This window comes from Cervus elaphus, chromosome 11, assembly GCF_910594005.1.
Source record: "Cervus elaphus chromosome 11, mCerEla1.1, whole genome shotgun sequence".
NCBI lineage: Eukaryota > Metazoa > Chordata > Mammalia > Artiodactyla > Cervidae > Cervus > Cervus elaphus.
Window position 1 is genome coordinate 58,823,250 of NC_057825.1, and position 19,496 is coordinate 58,842,745.

At 49.1% G+C, this 19,496-nt stretch overlaps 1 protein-coding gene across 5 annotated transcripts in view; it reads left to right on the forward strand.

Moving 5' to 3' along the window:
• NCK2 (NCK adaptor protein 2) overlaps positions 1-19,496 on the forward strand; it is a 112,151-nt gene that overhangs the window by 81,049 nt on the left and 11,606 nt on the right. For 4 of the 5 annotated variants that reach the window (XM_043917873.1, XM_043917876.1, XM_043917874.1 and 1 more), the window contains 2 exons: positions 4,689-4,930; positions 18,180-18,889. In XM_043917873.1, coding sequence (XP_043773808.1) covers positions 4,705-4,930; positions 18,180-18,889 — 936 coding nt within the window. In that variant the 5' untranslated portion in view covers positions 4,689-4,704. The remainder of the gene's footprint in view (positions 1-4,688; positions 4,931-18,179; positions 18,890-19,496) is intronic. The other variant, XM_043917875.1, reaches the window with a different exon arrangement.

The window sequence follows — 19,496 nt, forward strand, 5'->3', positions numbered from 1 at the left end:
GAAACATGATCTGGCTGCAAAATATTAACTTTGTGGCTCTTCTTTCTGTTGGCTATAGGTGGGTGAATACTAGCTTAGTGAATGAAGGCAAAAATTTGATTTTCTTTACCTGCCCAAGTTGGAGGGGTAAATGTGCACTATGCTTTATATCTGACCTTGGTAAGTCCTAGACCACATCAGAGTCCCATTTCTGATTTAAAATTTCTGTAGTCAGTTAGAAGGTACTTCCTCAGACTTTCTTCTGTTGGATGGCTTTTCCGTGTTAGGAATTTAAGTCAATTTGTACATCTGGTTTATATTGGGGAATAATCTTAATTCAGCACCAGCCTCTTCTTATTACACAGTTCATCCTACACTCATAGCAGACTTTTCATCACTGGAAGCACTGGCTCCTCCTGGCCTCCTAGAGCAGTTTCCCAGGACCTCGGGTAGAACCCCCACTCTTGCCCCTCTTACCCTTACCAACAGCTCCCTCCCGGATGGCCATCCAGCCAGCGGCCTCTACAGCCCGAATGGCCAAGGGAAGGCAAAATGGGGTCTGTGGCCTGGGTGCTGGTGGGCGGGGTGGGTAGACCTGTGCATTGACTGTGATTGGTTGTTGATGGGGGGTGTGGTTATTGTTGTGGTTGTTGATGGGGGAGTATTGTCATTGGGGTGAGGTGGTTGTTGATGGAGAGCTGTGATTGCTAGGGTGAGATGGTTGTTGATGGTGGGCTGTGATCACTCACCCAAGAAGTGAGCACAGGAGCACAACCTTGGCCTCAAGTCCTGGCTCTGTTGTTCAGCAAGTCTCTGAATCTGATCTTCTTTCTCCTTAAAGTTCACACTTCCCAGAGAGGTGGGTGTTTGGAGATTGAACGAACACCCTGTGCACACCGATGTCCTCCCCTAGACTGAGCACTCACTTCCAACAGTCCCTGCTCTGGACCCAGGAGGAGCACCTTCAAGGAGGGCTGTCGGAGTCACCTGAGGCCTGTGATATGCTAGGGATGTTCAGCCCCCACTCCTAGGGGTTCCAGGTGACCGATGGGGGTGGAGCCAGGCACAGAGTGTTCCAGGCTCCTTTCCCTGTGATTGTCAACCTGCACTGGAACCTACCATGCCAGCCAGAGCCTAACTTACCAGCTTTCTCACGCAGTTAAATTGTGCAGAAAATTTATAGATTGCTTTGATTGGTCTTAAGTGATGTGCTGTTCTTGTTCAAATCTCTCTTTAAAACAACTGTAATTAAGATACGAACCTGGTATCCCAATAAAATCTCTGAACCCCATTCCTGTTACTGCTTGGGCCCCTCCCCTCATGACTGAAAAAAGAGAAACAACCTCCATGACCTTCAAAAAACAAACCTGACAGTGAGTTCAGGATGTATGGAGACACCCATGGACTTGAGATTTTCTGAAAGTAGATAACAGTACTGCCTACAGTTTGGAAATGAGCTTTGTGTAAACTATTTTCCTGGATATTGTGTACATTATGCATAAGGTTTGTTAATCATCTCCTCCTTCCCCTAAGGTTTGTTATCTGTAAGTTTGGAAGTTAATTCATGAAGGAGGAGAACATGTATTATTTATGTGTCTTTAGCATCTAGCAGCAGAGAGTGTCATGTTATTTAAAAATGGGATTCATTCTTCTGCGGAGTCAGTGTGCTAGGTCCCCTCTGTCATCCTGAAGTCGCCCCTATAAATAATGAGAACTCTTCCCTGCCAGAAGAGGGTTTGAGTCAAGAGTCTTTCCATTATTCATATCTTCCTAGTTTTGAGTAAATGTGTAGTCATTTAAAGGACTGAATGTTGAATTTTTCTGTTGCAAACATACTGGCCCATCTTCTACCTGAGAAGTTATGAAATAGCTCATAACTATAATCATTGTTGAGCTTCCCCAGTAGCTGAGTGGTAAAGAATCTGCATGCCAATGCAGGAGATGCAGGTTTGATCCTTGGGTTGGGAAGATCCCCTGGAGGAGGAAGTGGCAACCCACTCCAGTATTCTTGCCTGGAGAATTACATGGACAGAGGAGCCTGGTGGGTTCGTGGGGGTCACAAAGAGTTAGATATGACTGAAGAACTAAATACAGTAAATACATACAATAAATACAATAGTTATTGTATTCATTCAGGTATATTTTTACTATTTGTTACTTCCAAAACTGACTTGTTGAGGTATATAATATACTGAATTCTTTGTTGTTTTAATAAACTTCTAATTTTGGAGTAATTTTGTATTATGGTTCACTCTTGGTTTTGCACATTTTGTGGTTCTTGACACATGTCATGACATGTGTCCACTATTACTATATTGTGCAGAATTGCTGGACTGCTCTAAAAATCCCTGTGTTCCACCTAGTCATCTCTCCCTGTCTCTGATTTTTGCAGTGTCTCCATAGTTTTGCCATTTCCAGAATGTTATGTTCTTGGAATTATTGAAGCAAACATGACATTTCTTAAAGCATGGTTTAGCTGATTTTACTCAGGGAAGTACTTTGAGGGACTTTTGCCATAGTGGGGAGAGACTGGCCTCACATCCACCTGCAGGAGGGAAGGGGGGTAGTTTGTAGTCCAGGAGTGAGGGGCTGGGGAGCAGGAGAGAGGAAGCATCAGAGGTGAGAGGGCATTCTGGCTGCACTGACCTCACAGGATGCCTCCTGAGAACAGGCATCACCTCGGTAAGGGTCCAGCAACTCAGCAGGATTCTTGCTAGAATGCAGAGAGAGACACAGAAGTACACAAATTGATGTCTAGTCTGCACAGAGAAGTCTGACTCAAGTGTGGTCAAGGAGAGAGTCTTTGTGAGAATCATACAGTCTGTAGCCTTCTGAGATGGGCTTCTTCCACGTAGTCTTATGCATCTGAAGTTCCTCCATGTCTTTTCATGGCTTGGCAGCTCATTTCTTTTTATCACTGAGTAATATTTCACTGGGGCTTCCCTGGTGGCTCAGTTGTAGAGAAACTGCCTGCCAGTGCAGGAGACACAGGTTCAATCCTTGGATTGGGAAGATCCCTTGGAGAAGGAAATGGCAACCCATTCCAGTATTCTTGTCTGGGAAAATCTCATGGACAGAGGAGCCTGGCAGGTCTCAGAGAGTCAGACACAACTCAGGGACTAAACAACAACAACATTCCATGATTTGGATGGACCACAGTTGATTTACCCATCACCTACTGATGGACAGCTGGATGGCTCCCAAATCTTGGCAGTTATGAATGAAGCCACTATAAACATCTGTGTTTCAGGTTCCAAGAATGATTTCCTATTTATGGAAAAGCTGCAAAGATAGTGCAAAGCATTCCAAATATCCCTCACTCAGTTTTCCTAAGTGCTAACATCTTACCTGACCAGGGACATTTGTCAAAAGTAAGAGTTGGTTGGTGGTAAACTATTGACTAACTTCACTTTGTTGCTGTTGTTATTTAGTCACTCAGTCATGTCCGACTCTTTGTGACCCCATGGACTGTAGCCCACCAGGCTCCTCTGTCCATGGAATTTCCCAGGCAAGAATACTAGAGGGGGCTGCCATTTCCTCCTCCAGGGGATCTTCTTGACCCAGGGATCAAACCTATGTCTCCTGCATTGGCAGGCAGATTCTTTACCTCTGAGCCACCAGGGAAGCCCCAGACTTCACTTGGATTTCACTAGTTTTCATATTTGAGGATTCAGTCCAGGATACCACACTTCAGTTTGGATGTGTCACAGTCATTAAATTCAGAAAATTCAGCTTATCCTGAGGAAAATGGATGTAACAATGTCAGCCTCAAGAATCTGGTGTTGCTTAACCAATGAACAGGATGAGACAGTTGGATGGCATCACCGACTCAATGGACATGAGTTTGAGTAAACTCCAGGAGTTGGTGATGAACAGGGGGACATGTCGTGCTGCAGTCCATGGGGTCGCAAAGAGTCGAACACGACTGAGTGAACTGAACATATTTAATTATGATACGGTTATTTTATGTAGAAGGTTTTGGAAAGTTTTTGTTGTTGTTTTAAGCAAAGCATACAGTTCCCACTGTGCAAAATTAAGATTTGCTTGATGAGGTCACCATTTGTAAACAAACTACTAAAACTTGTTGATGAAAGGGCATCTTAGGGTTTTCTCAAGACTCCAGAGACAGCCAGTTGCAGACTTGTTTTTTAAACCTTTTATTTTGTATTGGAGTATAGCTGCTTAACAATGTTGGGATAGTTTCAGGTGAACAACAAAGGGACTCAGCCATACATACACATGTATCCATTCTCACCCAAACTCCCTTCTCGTCCAGGCTGCCATATGATATTGAGCAGAGGGCTCTACAGTAAGTCCTTTTTGGTTATCCATTTTATATATAGCAGTGTGTACCTGTCCATCCCATGCTCCCTAACTATCCCTTCCCCCAGCCTTCCTCCTGCCCACCATAAGTTTGTTCTCTAAGTCTCTGAGTCTGTTTCTGTTTTGTAAATAAGATTCATTTGTATCATGTCCTTTTAGATGCCACATATAAGGGATGTCATACAATATTTCCCCTTCTCTGTCTGACTTACCTCACTCAGTATGATAATCTCTAGGTCCATCCATGTTGCTGGAAATGGCACCACTTCATTCTTTTTGATGGTTGCCAAGTTGTAATAAAAGCTGTCAGGGCGTAGTTTTCCAAGTGGATGCAGTGGTGTTTGGCCAGGGCTCTAATGACTCTCTTACAAATGTTTTGCTGGCAGAAGGACTCCATGAAAGATGACAGAGGAGGTCATCGTCATAGCCAAGTGGGACTACACGGCCCAGCAGGATCAGGAGCTGGACATCAAGAAGAACGAGCGCCTGTGGCTACTGGACGACTCCAAGACTTGGTGGCGGGTGCGCAATGCAGCCAACCGGACAGGCTATGTGCCATCCAACTACGTGGAGAGGAAGAACAGCCTGAAGAAGGGCTCCCTGGTGAAGAACATCAAGGACACGCTCGGTGAGTGGTGGGCGTGGCGGGACCCTGGGCTGAATCCCAGCCTGTCCCATCCTGGAGGGTGGGCACTCTCAGGGCTGGGCGGTGGGAGGAGTTGTCATTTTCATTTGTGTTTGAGGAAAAAAGGCATCTTTCTACTTCTCAAGTCTCTGGACTTTGAGAGATGCAGTGCAGAAATGGTCTGTTTGTCGTTTCCTCAAGATGTTCAGGTTTGGAGGTTTCTGTAAGCTGACCCTTCTGTGTGTTTTGAACCTCCACCTCCCCCCCTGCACATCTCAGTCTCCTGGCGTCAATGTTCTGGAGGGGCCTGAGATGGGAATTAGCCCCTCCAGGCACATCTACAGCTCCGCCCGGGTCATTCCCTCCAGTCTTTTCTCCCACAGAATCCTGTGCATGGGACGTTTGCAAGTAGAGGAGGAGATGGTGAAAAGCACCTGGAACCTGGTGAATTGTTTCCCCCTGTTGAATTGGTGGCATTTCATGCCACAGTTGCATACGGTGGCAGCTAAGGTGGGGACTCGGAGGGGGCGGTATGATGCCGAGGCCACTGGGGTGACTCACAGGGGGCCAGCTGGGTACCTGGCTTTCTTCCCATGCGCCTGTCCCCTTCCCTGGTGTCTGGACATGAGAGAGGCCACCTGGGTCCACTGGAGTTGATGGTGTCTGGTTTCGCCTTCGTGTGGGCATCAGGCTTCCTTGCAGTAGTCACAGCTGCAGAGGGAGTAAGAGTTACTTCCTGAAGGTCCGGTCCATGGTGTCTCCTTCCGTGAGCACCATACAGTGGCCCCTGAGACCACTGGCTGTCACGGGAGAGTTTGCTCTCGAAATAGGTCAGGGTTATCACCCATGTTACACGTCCTTGAAGTTTTCCTTTTTATTTCTAACCTGAGAATTAGTTTCACTTGAGGGAGGGGGAATGGGTAGGGAAACTGAAAGGATAATTAAGCTCTGAGTGTGATGAGTGTTGCAAAGTATTCATCTTTCATTTTCTGCAATCTTGAAAAGTCCACTGACTTTCTTTGAAACCATACGAAGCCTTCACCCACTGGGGAGTAATTTTGTGTCATGGGTTAGGTTATTTCCATATTCTGAAAGAGAAATGAGACACTGGCCTGCGTGTGGATCACATCAGCTACTGTAGACTCTGCCCGATGGAGAAATTCCGCTTTTCATGAGCAATCTGATTCTTTTCCATGAAAGTGACACCCGTTTGTCTTTTTTTCCAAGCTTGTCACTTGAAAGAAACACTGTTGTCCTGTGCGTATAACTCTCCGTTAACTGTGATCTAGAATTTCGGAAAGCGTGACTAGGTAAATACTTTAGGAGTGCCCTGAACTTACTTTTATTTCTTCTTTTCCTCATCCACTCAAGTCCCTTTTTTTGGGAGATGCTCAACATTGTTGATTTGTTTTGTCTTCTTTCTTATCATTTTTAAAAAATATGTTCTCAAGATTCTAGTAAAGAATGATGTTGTTTAGTCGCTAAGTCATGTTTGACTCTTTGTGACCCCATGGACTATGTAGCCTGCCAGGCTCCTCTGTCCATGGGATTTTCCAGGCAAGAAATCTGGAGTGGGTTGCCTTTTCCCCCTCCAGGGAATCTTCCCGACCCAGGGATCAAACACGCATCTCCTACATTTGCAGGTGGATTCTTTACCTCTGAGCTATCGGGGAAGTCCAATAAAGAATGAAACACCCAGAAATGGGATGGATTGCCGGGGAGTGAAATAAGGTGAAAGTAGACCTCCAAGTTACCCACAAATCCCCTTGAACAGCTTGTCCTTCCTTCCTTCAGCTTTTAGAACGAGAAGACAGCTGAGCTGTGAAGCACATCTGTGCTCTGGTTTGGTTTTCCATGAGCCATGGTCAGTCTCTGGGGCTCCCAGGACTCAGGGGGCATCACTCAGCCAGCTTGTCCACGTGTGGAGTGCCAGGCTTTCTCCCCCGCCCCAACAGATGGCCACCCAGCTCTGCAGGCTCATGTCTCCTTCCACGGAGCCAGCCAGTTCCATTTTGGGAGAACACAGATTGCTAGAAAGCTCTTCCTTAAATAGAATCAACATTCGCTCCTCTGTAACTCTCTCTGCGCAGCTCTCCTTGGCACTCGAGAGCTGTGCTGGGGAACCGTGCTCCTTTTCTGGGGACTAACCACCCTTCTCCACCCTTCCTCCCCCGTCAGGCCTTGGAAACGTTTGCACCAACCGTTATTTACTGTAAAAACACCAACAAAGTTATGTTCTGAACATCTGTATCTATCCACAGCAGTTAATATTTATAGTCTAAGCAGTGGTCCTCAACCTTTTTGGCACCAGGGACTGTTTTCGTGGAAGACAGTTTTCAACAAGACTGGAGGGGAGAGGATGGTTCCAGGATGATTCAAACACATTACATTTATTGTGCATGTTATTTCTGTCATTCTCACATCATGTCCACCTCAGATCATTAGGCGTTAGATCCCAGAGATTAGGGACCCCTGCTCTAAAGGCTCATGGGGTTCAGTATTCCCATCGCCTGGGAGAAACGCCCCCCTTGGTGGTTGGTCTTTTGATGTGTTTACCCTGCTCACCCAAAGTCTTGCGTTTCTTGGACAAAGAGACCTTGTTATCTGGGCTTGAGTCCTGCATCAGCCCCTCAAGCAGTGTGACCGAAAAGGGAGGTGCCCAACTAGAGGTCACTGTGGTGGAGTGACTTATCTCTCCATCATCAGACCTGGCACAGTATCAGTGTTGAGAAGGAAAGTGCGAAGACTTTCCCCATCCTCTCCTGCCTCCCGCTGGTCTTTGGAGCTAAGCCTTCCAAGGCTTCCTGTTTAAATTGCTGTGACCTACATGTTGTCGGAATTCCAGTGTGATCCTAGATGGATTACGGAGCCAGTGTATTTTCTCTCCACCGTGCATCAGAAATAGTGAAAACAGGCTCAGAAACCACACCACATGTGTCAACCTTCTAATAGCTACTCATGACATCATCCGTGTTTGTGATTCTACTGCTGTGGTTAAAGTCAGATTAAGATTTCCCCGGCAGACACCTGGCTTGGGACAAAACAGCACAGACTTTCCAGCCAAGTCCCTGTGTACCACACACGTGTTGATATCTCTAGCTGCAGACACCTGTGATCCACAGAGCCTCTCCTGCTTTTTTACATTCCTGCACTGGGTTAAGGTTGGTCGCCAGTTTAATTCAATCACTTCTCATCCTTTGTTAGACAGAAAGCAGTGCATGTAGGCATGCTTAGTCGTGTCCAAGTCTTTGCAACCCCATGGGCTGTAGCCCGCCAGGCTCCTCTGTCCATGGCATTTTCTAGGCAAGAATACTAGGTTGCCATGCCCTCCTTCAGGGGATCTTCCCAACCCAGGGATCAAACCTGAGTCTCTTCTGTCTCCTTCATTGGCAGGCAGACTCTTTACCATTAGTGCCGCTTGGGAAGCCCCCAGACAAAAAGCAGTGCCTTCCCCCCGAAGAGCTCTCTGTTAGGAAACAAATAACATTCTTTTTTTTCTTTTTATAATTTATAATTAAGTAAAACAACATGAGTACTTCTTTGCATACAGGCTGTGCACTGATGCATACATGCAACCATAGATCTCTCCTATTCAGCTCATAGTCATGAACAGTCAAAGAGAACTTTTCCAGTGATAACAAGGAACCGTCCTTATGAATTGCTTCTCCTGGCAGAGTGCAGATAATGTTTTAAAGGCTCAGCACATCCCTGGGCTCTGACCTGGCCTTGGTATTTCCATGACCTGACTCCTAAAACCATGCAGGTGAGGTGTTGTCAAGCCATGTGCTAAATCTTCTTAGCTGGGGAGGTATTTTATCAAAGACCTATCTTTCTTGCTACTTCTTGACAGCAGCTGGAACCTGCTGCAGCCTCAAAGGTTAACTGTCTTCTCAGTGGTCACCTTAGGCCCAGGTACTGATCAGGCTGCCTAGAGAACCATGACTCCATTAGAACCTGTTAGTAGCCACCAGTGGCGGGTTGGCTCCAAGGTCCACATGTCCACTGCTGACTGCCCTCCATGGTGTCTTGAACCAGCAGTGGGCTGCCACCAGGACTGTTCCTTAGCCTTGGCCTCTATGTGACCTACCTGAGGCCAGTTAGTCACCTGCCGGTGGTTAGCACCAAGACTCCACCTCTCTGAGTTCACGCCAGACCCGGAGCAGAGAGAGGCTGCTGAAGGACCACTGCTCACTCTCTGAAGTACACCTCGTGCTGTCTGGTTTGAGACTTGTGGTTGGAGCGGGGCTGGTCCTGGGAGTGAAATTCCCCAGGTTCCTCAAAGCGTATCCATGTGGGGTTGACTGAGCGACTTACTTCTGCAAGAAAACACACAGACGGGACAACTTGGGATTTTTTAAAAAATTTTTTAATTTTATATTGGAGTATAACAGATTAACAATGTTGTGGTAGTTTCAGGTGAAAAGCAATGGGACTGAGTCATACATATACATGTATCCATTCTCTTCCTCCTCCTAACTCTCCTCCCATCCAGGCTGCCACATAACATTGAGTAGAGTTACCTGTGCTGTATGTAGGTAAACTTTTTTTTTTTTTTTAACCAACTCAAATGTCAGGATTTAACTGGGTGGGCATTTGACAGGACTTTATAGCAAAGATAAGCAGCTAGGATGTTAAAAGGAAATTCAAGTGGTATGAGGTTCTCTATTTTAGAGACCAGGGTCTTATTCATAAAGCTTGAGTAGTGTGTGAGTATGACAGTGAACATGTGTGAGTGTTAACCCCTGGTTTTGATGGTAGGGTTGTGTTGAGGAGGAGGCTGTCTTTGTGTGTAGAAATGCACATCACGTATTGAGGTAATGGGACAGGACACTGGCAGCTTGCTCTCAGAGAGCTCAGGGAAAGAGACATCTTTTGTGCTGTTCTTACACCTTTCAGTTCAGTTCTGTTTAGTCGCTAAGTCGTGTCCGACTCTTTGTGACCCCATGAATCGCAGCATGCCAGTCCTCCCTGTCCATCACCAACTCCCAGAGTTTACCCAAACTCATGTCCATTGAGTCGGTGATGCCATCCAGCCATCTCATCCCCTGTCGTCCCCTTCTCCTCCTGCCCACAATCCCTCCCCAGCATCAGGGTCTTTTCCAGTGAGTCAACTCTTCGCATGAGGTGGCCAGAGTTTCACCTTCAGCATCAGTCCTTCCAATGAACACCCAGGACTGATCTCCTTTAGGATGGACTTGCTGGATCTCCTTGCAGTCCAAGGGACTCTCAAAAGTCTTCTCCAACACCACAGTTCAAAAGCATCAATTTTTCGGTGCTCAGCTTTCTTCACAGTCCAACTCTCACACCCATACATGACCACTGGAAAAACCATAGCCTTGACGAGATGGACCTTTGTTGGCGAAGCAATGTCTCTGCTTTTTAATATGCTATCTAGATTGGTCATAACTTTCCTTCCAAGGAATAAACGTCTTTTAATTTCATGGCTGCATTCACCATCTGCAGTGATTTTGGGACCCAAAAAAATAAAGTCTGACACTGTTTCCACTGTTTCCCCATCTATTTGCCGTGAAGTGATGGGACCGGATACCATGATCTTCGTTTTCTGAATGTTGAGCTTTAGGCCAACTTTTTCACTCTCCTCTTTCACTTTCATCAAGAGGCTTTTTACCAAACATTAAACCAAATGGGCAGACATCAAGTGGCCTAGGTTCGATTCCTGGATCTGGAAGATCCCCTGGAGAAGGAAATGGCAACTCACTCCAGTATTCTTGCCTGGAAAATCCCATGGACAGAGGAGCCTGGCAGGCTGCAGTCCATGGGTCGCAAGAGTGAGTCGGACATGACTGAGTCACTAAACCACCACCACCATTCAGAGATCAGAGGATCACCGAGCACCTGCTGAGATTGGACCTGAAAATGAGGCTGCCACTGGACATGAACATGCTGACTGAATCTTCCCCAGAACATCCCCAGGCCGTGGCTCAGAACTTTCTGTAATCATCCAGCAGTCCTTTTTGGGTCTGCAGCAGGCAGGGGAGGGAATCTTGCTTCTTGCTTGACCAGTCCAGGCTACTTCAGCCAGTTCAATAAGCACATCTTTGTTACAACAGAGACGGAAGAGAAAGATGGTCAGAAAGCCCCTTGGGGCCCCACCTCTGTGATGCTGCAGCCTTGGGGTGCCCTTTCACGCCCCACAGATCTGTGGGTCTCTGCTGTGGTCACAGGCATCCTCGGCGGATCTGAGCAAGGCAGGCAGCAGGCGGTCTGTCCAAATGAGCCCAGGGCGAGGAATGCCTTGGTCCGTGATTATCTCAGGCAGAGCTGGAGTTGTCCCTCCCTCTCTCTGTCTGTTGGAAGTCCCTGTAAGCTCCTTGGTTCCTGCTGAGTCACCTCTGGGAACAATAGCCAAAAGCTTTGAGATGGGTGTAGACGTGCTGTGGGACCAGCCCCGTGTCCTTGGCTGTGTGTGCATCAGGAATGGAGCCTGGCAGGATGGAAGAAAGGGTAGCACTCAGCCCCTGGGTCTTGAGTGTGGGTGGACCGGAAGAGCAACCCTGGCTCAGATGCCTGGGGCTCGTTGGAACAGTGGTGCTGTCCCCCATGGGCCACTGGAAAAGACTGGACAGTACCTCTCGGCTCCTCTTTTATCCTTCTGGAAGCATTGGTGCATCCAGTCACTCCTGGCCCCACCTGCAAGGCTGTGTTGGTTTTCTCCCACCCGTGCTGTCCCCTGGGACTGTAGAGGACTAGCTACTCATGAGCATCCTTTACTCTGGGCCCCAAGTGACTCACTTATCAATAACTTGGCCTGGTTCCTTTAATGTTGAGGGGAGCAGGAGCTGTTAATGAAAATGATTGAGAAGTCAAATGTCCCAGGAGTACACCTCCTCCTCTTCTGTAAATTCTTTTCCATTTTGGCAGCAGTCTCATTGGCAGCAAGCACATTCTCTTGTCTCTGCCATTCACAGGCTTTTGGTATGACACGATTTCTGCACTCAGATAGCCCTCAGAATTGTCATCTCTTTGAAACACCTGTCTTTTATCAAACTGTTCATTGAAGGAAGGCATACTTATTTTAAAAACTTTTGGAAAATAGGGTAAAACAGAAATCATCTGTGATCTTATCACCCAGAAGTAATGACTGTTGGCATTTGCATCTGTTTGCTCAGAACACACATAGAATCAAAATAAAGATTGTGGAGGGGACTTCCTGCTGGAGTCAGTACTGGCTGTCACCAGGCAGTTGGTGCTCAAGTATCTGCCCTTTCTGCTGAAGCCTGATTTCAACACATGCTGGAAAGGAGGTTTACTGTGTGAGTTTGGTCCATGCCTCCTTGCTTGGTCAGTGGTCAGGATGCTCATTGTCTTTGTATTTTCTATAAACAACCTAAGAGGAGAAGCTGATTCCTTACATTTGTCTTATAAGTAGTTTGGTTTTCTAGGTTGAATGTCCATAAAGGATAAGAAAATTACTGATAGTCTTTCTACATGTCACTTAAACATAACTTCCTAAATGAAGTCATCATCTAAGGAACCAGTACAAAAAAGTACTTTTTTTTTTTTCCATTTCAAAAAAGTACAAAACCAAACCACTCCCCTGATGCTGAAGCTCCACTACCTTGGCCACCTGATGCAAAGAGCCGACTCATTGGAAAAGATCCTGATGCTGGGGAAGACTGAAGGCAAAAGGAGAAGAGGGCGACAGAGGATGAGATGGTTGGATGGCATCACAGACTCAATGCACATGAGTTTGAGCAAGCTCCAGGAGATGGTGAAGGACAGGGGAGCCTGGCATACTGCAGTTCATGGGGTCACACAGTCAGACATGACTAAGGGATTGAACAACAGCAAACCACCCCCTAAGTTTTTATGCAGCGCATGCAAAGAATATTGAGAGATCTCAGTTTGATTTTAAACATCCAGCTTCTCCAATTATCGTCTCTTTACCATGTTATAGCAAGGACTCTGGGTTTTCAGAGCCACTTTTAACACTTGAGGTTTACCTCTTCAGTTTCTGCTGTATAATCTATACAGTTGTGCGAACCTGAATTACATATAACATGCCATGATTTAGAACTCTCTAGATTTCTGTCTTACAAGATCATTCATAGTACAGACGACCTGCCAAATGCAGTGCCCACAGACAGTGGAGACGTCTACAGAAACTGTGGTGCCAGCACCCAAAATAAACTTGGATTTGTCTCCGTGTATCATGAGCGTCCAAGTATTTAGAACAAAAAATGTAAAACAACTCACAACAGATCAGTGGGTGGATAATTAGAAAATAGAGACAGATTGTTCAGAAGAATGCTAATGGGAGAAAAGCCAGGAGGGGCCATGGGAAGGAGGAGGGGCTGCCCCCTGGAGAAGCCGGGGAGAAGCAGGTATGCAGTGAGTGACACAGGGGTTGTGAAACCAGATGCGTCATCCCCTGGCCCCTTGTGCCCCGAGGAAGGACGAGGACAGCAGGTAAGGTATTTCCCAGTTTTTTTCCCAGCAACTGGCACCTAAGTTGCTTCTTATGAAAATAATCATTTTTCTAAAGAACACCCTTTCTTGACTCAAGTTACTCAAGTGGGAGCCTTCAGTTTTAGAAGAAATGTGGACTAAAAATGTTGAGAGTTTAAGTAAAGCCTTCTTACCGTGTTTCTAACTGTGCTTCCCCATATGGCCTGGCTCATTTTTAGACCCGATGCATATGTCTCAAACGTTCCTTTCCCCGATTACACATTCACGCCTGTCCCCGGGGGCCAGTGTGGGTGCGGGGGACCTTGTTCAGGGCTGGTGCCATGGAGCTGACTGCAGAGCCCCTCAGGCTGCTGGCCAAGCAGGCCCCTTCTCTCCTGCACCCCTGGCCCTGTGCCCACCACTGCTCTAGGTACGGGAGGGCAGGTGGGCATCTGAAGGGCCCCATCTGACCTGAGCTGGCCAGGGTCTGATTGTAGAGCATCAGCGGTTTGGGGCAGGCTGGATGTTCCTTTGTTCCTCGCTGAGCATTTGTTCACGTCATCTTTGTCTCCAAGTCGTTCCCTGATCTCTCCAGGCTGCTGTCGCTTTCTTTTAACTCTCAGCTTCCTTTCTCTGCTTCTGAACTCATGGATTCTGTGAGCGTGCGGATTGTCCCAGTGGTTCTCACAGCTGGGAGGCTTCTGGAGGTCAGGTCTTGGGGAGTGTTCAGGCTGGGGCTATGCCTACATTTCCTCCTGGAAGCCAGCTGTCCTGGGGTGGCTGTTCGCAGGGAACCTTCATCGATTTTGTATTTTTGATTTTTCAGGAGCAAAACAGTTGAGAGTCTGACTTGGGAAATTTACAAGTGGGCATTTATAGTGGAGCGTGAATTGGTGGTAAAGTGGTCGGGGTGTCCTTCTGCACTGATGTGAGGTAATGGTCCTGTCATGTTAGCCCATGTGCTCAGCCAAACGCTAGTGACAAGGGTTGGCCGAAGGAGCCAGGTGGACCACTTACAGTTCTCCTGTGGTTGTTTCTTATAGCCTAGTGTGTACAGTCGAGTTTGAAAAGTGAGGTTCATTTGACAGCTTGGTGTCTACTCTGTAGAGTCCTGGCAAGACCCTGGAGATGACCTGGCCCAGAGGTCTTCTGTGACAATCAGGCAGGTTGACATACTTGTCCAGGGTCACAAAGTGCTTCGCAGCACAGCTGGGAGCAGCCCCAGGCCACGCTGGGTGGCGGGAATTGGGGCCTGGAGCCCAGCCCCTTAGTACCCCTCTTGGAGCCTGCATGTGCCTTGTTGCCAGCGTGTGTGCCTCATCCAGAGTGGCATGTGGTCCTGGAGCCTTGGGAGATGGGGCGTCTCTTTCACTCCCTCCCTGAAGGCCCACTTTGCATTGAGGAGCATCTTCTCCTGGGACACTTCAGAGGGGCCCTTGTGTCTCAGCTGCTCCCAACCCAGCAGGCAGGACTGGTCAGCTGTGCACCCCCCACCCACCCAGCCCCGCAGGAGCATTTTAGGGAAAATACAGACACATGCACGTCTCTGGAGAAAGCACCATCTGTTGTTTTCTCCACTGGACCTTTGTCCTCACCCAGAAAGGAAAACAACGTATGGACTGATAATAGCGGTAAACACCACGACCACAGTTGTACAGCTCCTGCTGTGTGTTGGACACCGCACACATCCTTTCCTCAGGCTTCGGACCCTCACGATTGCCTCACCCACCCCCGCAGGGCTACTGACATCCTCATGTTACAGATGCAGAAACCCAGTAGAGAGAGTGCAGAACCACCAGGCCACAAGCCAGTGGGGCAGGAGCCAAGCTTGAAGCCTGGTCAGAACTGGGGTTCAGTTGTCCACCAGCCATTCACCCCACAAATGTGTTGACCCTGTGTGCACTCTGTTGTTCGTTATTGTATTTCATTTTACTGAGCAGGTGTGGGCTCAAAAAGTTGCTCTTGTGAGCTTCTGCCAGTGACAGATGCTAAGTGATGCTTTAGAAGGTCATAGTGAATGCTTGCCACCTCCCAACCACCGCCCCACTCCCCCAGGCACATCACATTCAGAGATGCTTGTGCTGATGGATCGGGTATATGTGTTGAGAGGTACTAAATATGTATTTTTAATTACAATTTATAATGAAAACCTTTCAAAAATTCTTTTCCCTGGCATCTGTGCTACCATTTGACTTTCACATTTGGTAGAAAATCCTATGCTTCTGAACCAGTTTTTTTTTTTTTTTTTTTTTTTTCAGGCTTACACATTCAGTTATGTTATTTGCCTGCTTGTTCATGGGGGGACGGGCTCTGTTAGGAGCAGGAATGGAAGTTCTGCTTCTGGACTCGTGGACCCATGCGATGGTGTGCTTTGCCCTGACATGTCTCCCTCTGCGCCAGGTCCTGGCAAGTCTGCCCACTGGAAAGGGGACTATCTGGGCACACGGATGGTGACTCGCTCCTTTGTCCCATCATCCCGACCCAGGCCATGTGGGTTTGCCACAGGGATGGGAGGTCCCATCCATCCGACAGCCATCCATTTCTCCTTCCTCCCTCTGGTCCTGGACATCCCCTCCCTGAACTTGGGGCTCCGTATGGCATATAATAGCACGTTTCATTGCAGGGTAAGGGATAAGCCTAAGGTGCACACGACTAGGAATAAAAAAAGTAAAACCTCCTGGGTTTACTGCAGCTTGGGAGAGTGGGGGCACAGAGGGGTGGGTCAGGAAATGGTGCCGTCAGGTTCCAGGGACATAGCCTAGCTAGAGTAGGGCCTCCCACCCTGGCCGTGGAGTTGCTGGCTTACAGACATGTGGTTCCTGGACAGGGGAGGCTCTTAAGGCATGTGGAGGGGTCAGCAGCACGTACTTGGAGGTGGGGGGCAGGGGTGGGAATCAGGCTGCTCCTAACTAACCTGAGCTCTGCTGGCAGCCCAGGTGTGTATCCCTGAAGAGATCAGTCTGCAAGGACTGGATGGGGCAGACGAACTTGTGATGGTGAGATAGAAGATGGAGCTTGTTAACCAGGCAAACATTAGTTGAATGCCTGCCCTGAGCCAGGCCCCAGGCCCTGGGAAGATGAGTGCAGCAAGGGGAGAGGGCGCTGCGCAGGTGGATGTGTGCTCCGCAGGCCTGGGGGCCCCAGTCGCCCATGAGGAGGACCTCACCGTGCTGCTGGTGTTGCTGATGGGTCTGGTGCTGAGCAATCCAGGGATCAGTCCCCGTTTTCCTCTGGAGGGAAGGCACCTAGCGAGGGTGACAGTGGTGCTTAGCTGAGTACTTGTCAGGGGCAGAGAATGCCAGCCTGGGCGGGTCCACTCTGGGAGCCAGTGCCCAGCTCCCCGTGGTCCAGGCCATCATGACACCTCCTTTTATTCCTCTGATCTCCCCACCCGACAGGGGGGTAGGAACAAAGGGAATTCTCAGGACCAGGCTGTCTGTGTGCTGTTTAGTCCCTCAGTCATGTCTGACTCTGTGCCACTCCATGGCCTGTAGCCTGCCAGGCTCCTCTGTCTGTGGGATTTCCCAGGGAAGAATACTGGGTGGGTTGCCATTTCTTCTTCCAGGGGATCTTCCCGACCCAGGGATCTAACCCTGAGTCTCCTGCATCAGCAGGTGGGTTCTTTACCACTGAGCCACCAGGGAAGCCCAAACTGTCTTTACTGCAGGGAATTAAGGGAGAGAGAAGTACAAGCTATCCATAGAAGTGCATTGGTGTCCTTTTGGGAAAAAAGCAAAAGATCTGCCAGTGGCCACAGTTTCCCTACTGTGAAAGCTCCCATGCTGGTGTAGCTTGGAGGCATGGTGGGCAAGTCGCCACCTCTCAGGAAAGCCGAAGAAGCACAGCCAACCCCACAGTCCAGGGGTCGTCCCCAACTCGGGCATCGTGCCTTCCTCCCTAGGCTCGCTTCTGCAAGGTTGCGGAATTCTGTGCATTTTAAGCAGGTTAAATAATTTTTACCCTAGGGCTTTTCAAGCTGTATTCCTCATGCACAGGAAGTAATGTTTCAGGTGACAGCTTGGCCCTGACTCACATATGTAACTAAAGCAGCAGTTCTATGTTTGATGCACTCTGACATCTTCTGCTTTGTTTCCTTTCAAAAAGAAGACAGTGCACACATACAGGCTGCTCAGACCCTCTTAAACTGATTTTCTGATCCACTTGTGGGTTTGCCACCAGAATATGAAAAATTCTGCCTTAAATTTACTGCATGCGCTGTTTTTTCTAAATCACTCATCACTACTTGTGCGAAATCAGTGCAGTTTTGAAAGAAAAGAAGGGAAGGAAGGAGAAGGGTACGGGTTTCTCTCCAGTGTTGCTGCTCTGTTGCCACCCTGGAAGAGTGCCGAGTGTCCCCAGAGTGGAGGACAGGTGGTGGCCAGCAGAGCAGGACAGGCTTGAGGAGAGCTAGGGAGGGTCTTCAAGGTCATTTGGTCCAATTTCCCACCCACAACACAGAAGATACCTCTGTCCTGATGCAGAAGATGTTTCTGTATGGATGCCTATTTTGTTTGTTTTGTTTTCCTCCTAGTGGCATATCACTGCTTTCATCATTTTCAGACTTTACACAATTTTATCCTCTTGGTTTGCTGGTGCTCTGACTTTTTTTTTTTTTTTTTTCTTTTTTGAGGAAAGCAGAGATCAGATATGGTAATTCCCAGCTTTCAGGCATTTGGCCACTGTTACCTCTGTTTTTGACTGGTTGGTCACCAGCCAGGGGGCCGAGTCAGTTCTGTATCTGTGTGCAGGCACTGCCCCTTGGCTGGGACCCTGCGTGGAGCCCTTGCAGGGTCCCACTCCGCTGAACCTGGTCCCTGTGCTGAGCTTTGCTGTTTCTCCACAGGCCTCGGAAGGACCCGCCGGAAGACGAGTGCACGCGATGCATCCCCCACGCCCAGCACGGACGCGGAGTTCCCCGCCAACGGCGGCGGCGCCGACCGCATCTACGACCTCAGCATCCCCGCCGTGGTCAAGTTCGCATATGCAGCAGAGCGCGAGGACGAGCTGTCACTGGTGAAGGGCTCGCGCGTCACCGTCATGGAGAAGTGCAGCGACGGCTGGTGGCGGGGCAGCTACAACGGCCAGGTGGGCTGGTTCCCGTCCAACTACGTGCTGGAGGAGCTGGACGAGGCAGCCGGCGACGCGCCCGGGGGCTCGAGCCTGCGGCCCGGCGCCACGCTCAGCAATGGGCAGGGCGCGCGGGCGCTGCAGGTGGTGCAGACGCTGTACCCTTTCAGCTCGGTCACCGAGGAGGAGCTCAACTTCGACAAGGGCGAGACCATGGAGGTGATCGAAAAGCCCGAGAACGACCCCGAGTGGTGGCGCTGCCGCAACGCGCGTGGCCAGGTCGGCCTGGTACCCAAGAACTACGTGGTGGTGCTCAGCGAGGGCCCGGCCCCGCACGCTGGCTCCGGACCCACGGGGCCTGCTCGTGCCGGCCGGTTCGCAGGCCGCGAGTGGTACTACGGGAACGTGACTCGCCACCAGGCCGAGTGCGCACTCAACGCGCGGGGAGTTCAGGGCGACTTCCTTGTGCGGGACAGCGAGTCCTCGGTGAGTGCAAGATGGGGTGGGTGGGCAGAGGGGTGTGCTTGTGTTTGTGTCTGGGTGTGCACATATGTGGACATCTCTGCGTGTGCACCAGGCTTACAGGGCGACTTCTTCCTACCTAACAGCGAGTCTTCAGTGAGCACAGGGTTGGGTGGGTGGAGGGGTGTCCATGTGTGCACATGTGTGTGTGTGCATCTCTGTATGTGTGTACCAGGTGTGCAGGGCTACTTTCTCATCAAGACAATCATTGGTGAGTGTGGGGCAGGGTGGGTGAAGGGTGTGTACACGTGTTTGGGTGTGCACAGGTGTGCATCTCTCTGTGTGTGCATGTGTGCACCCGGCATGCAGGGCAACTTCTTCATCAAGACAGAGTGCTCAGTGAGTGTGGGGCGGGGTGGGTGGAAAGGTGTGCATGTGTGTGCACATGCATGAGGACATCTGGGTGTGCATGTATACACACATCTAGGTGTGTACACATGTGTGGGTATGCACTGGCCATGCAGGACGGCTTCCTCCTCAGGATAGAGAACCCTCGGTGGGTGGGTGGTGCACAGAAAGGAAGCTGAGAGCATGAAAGTGTGTGGAGGTGTGTGAATGGCCTCAGACAGCA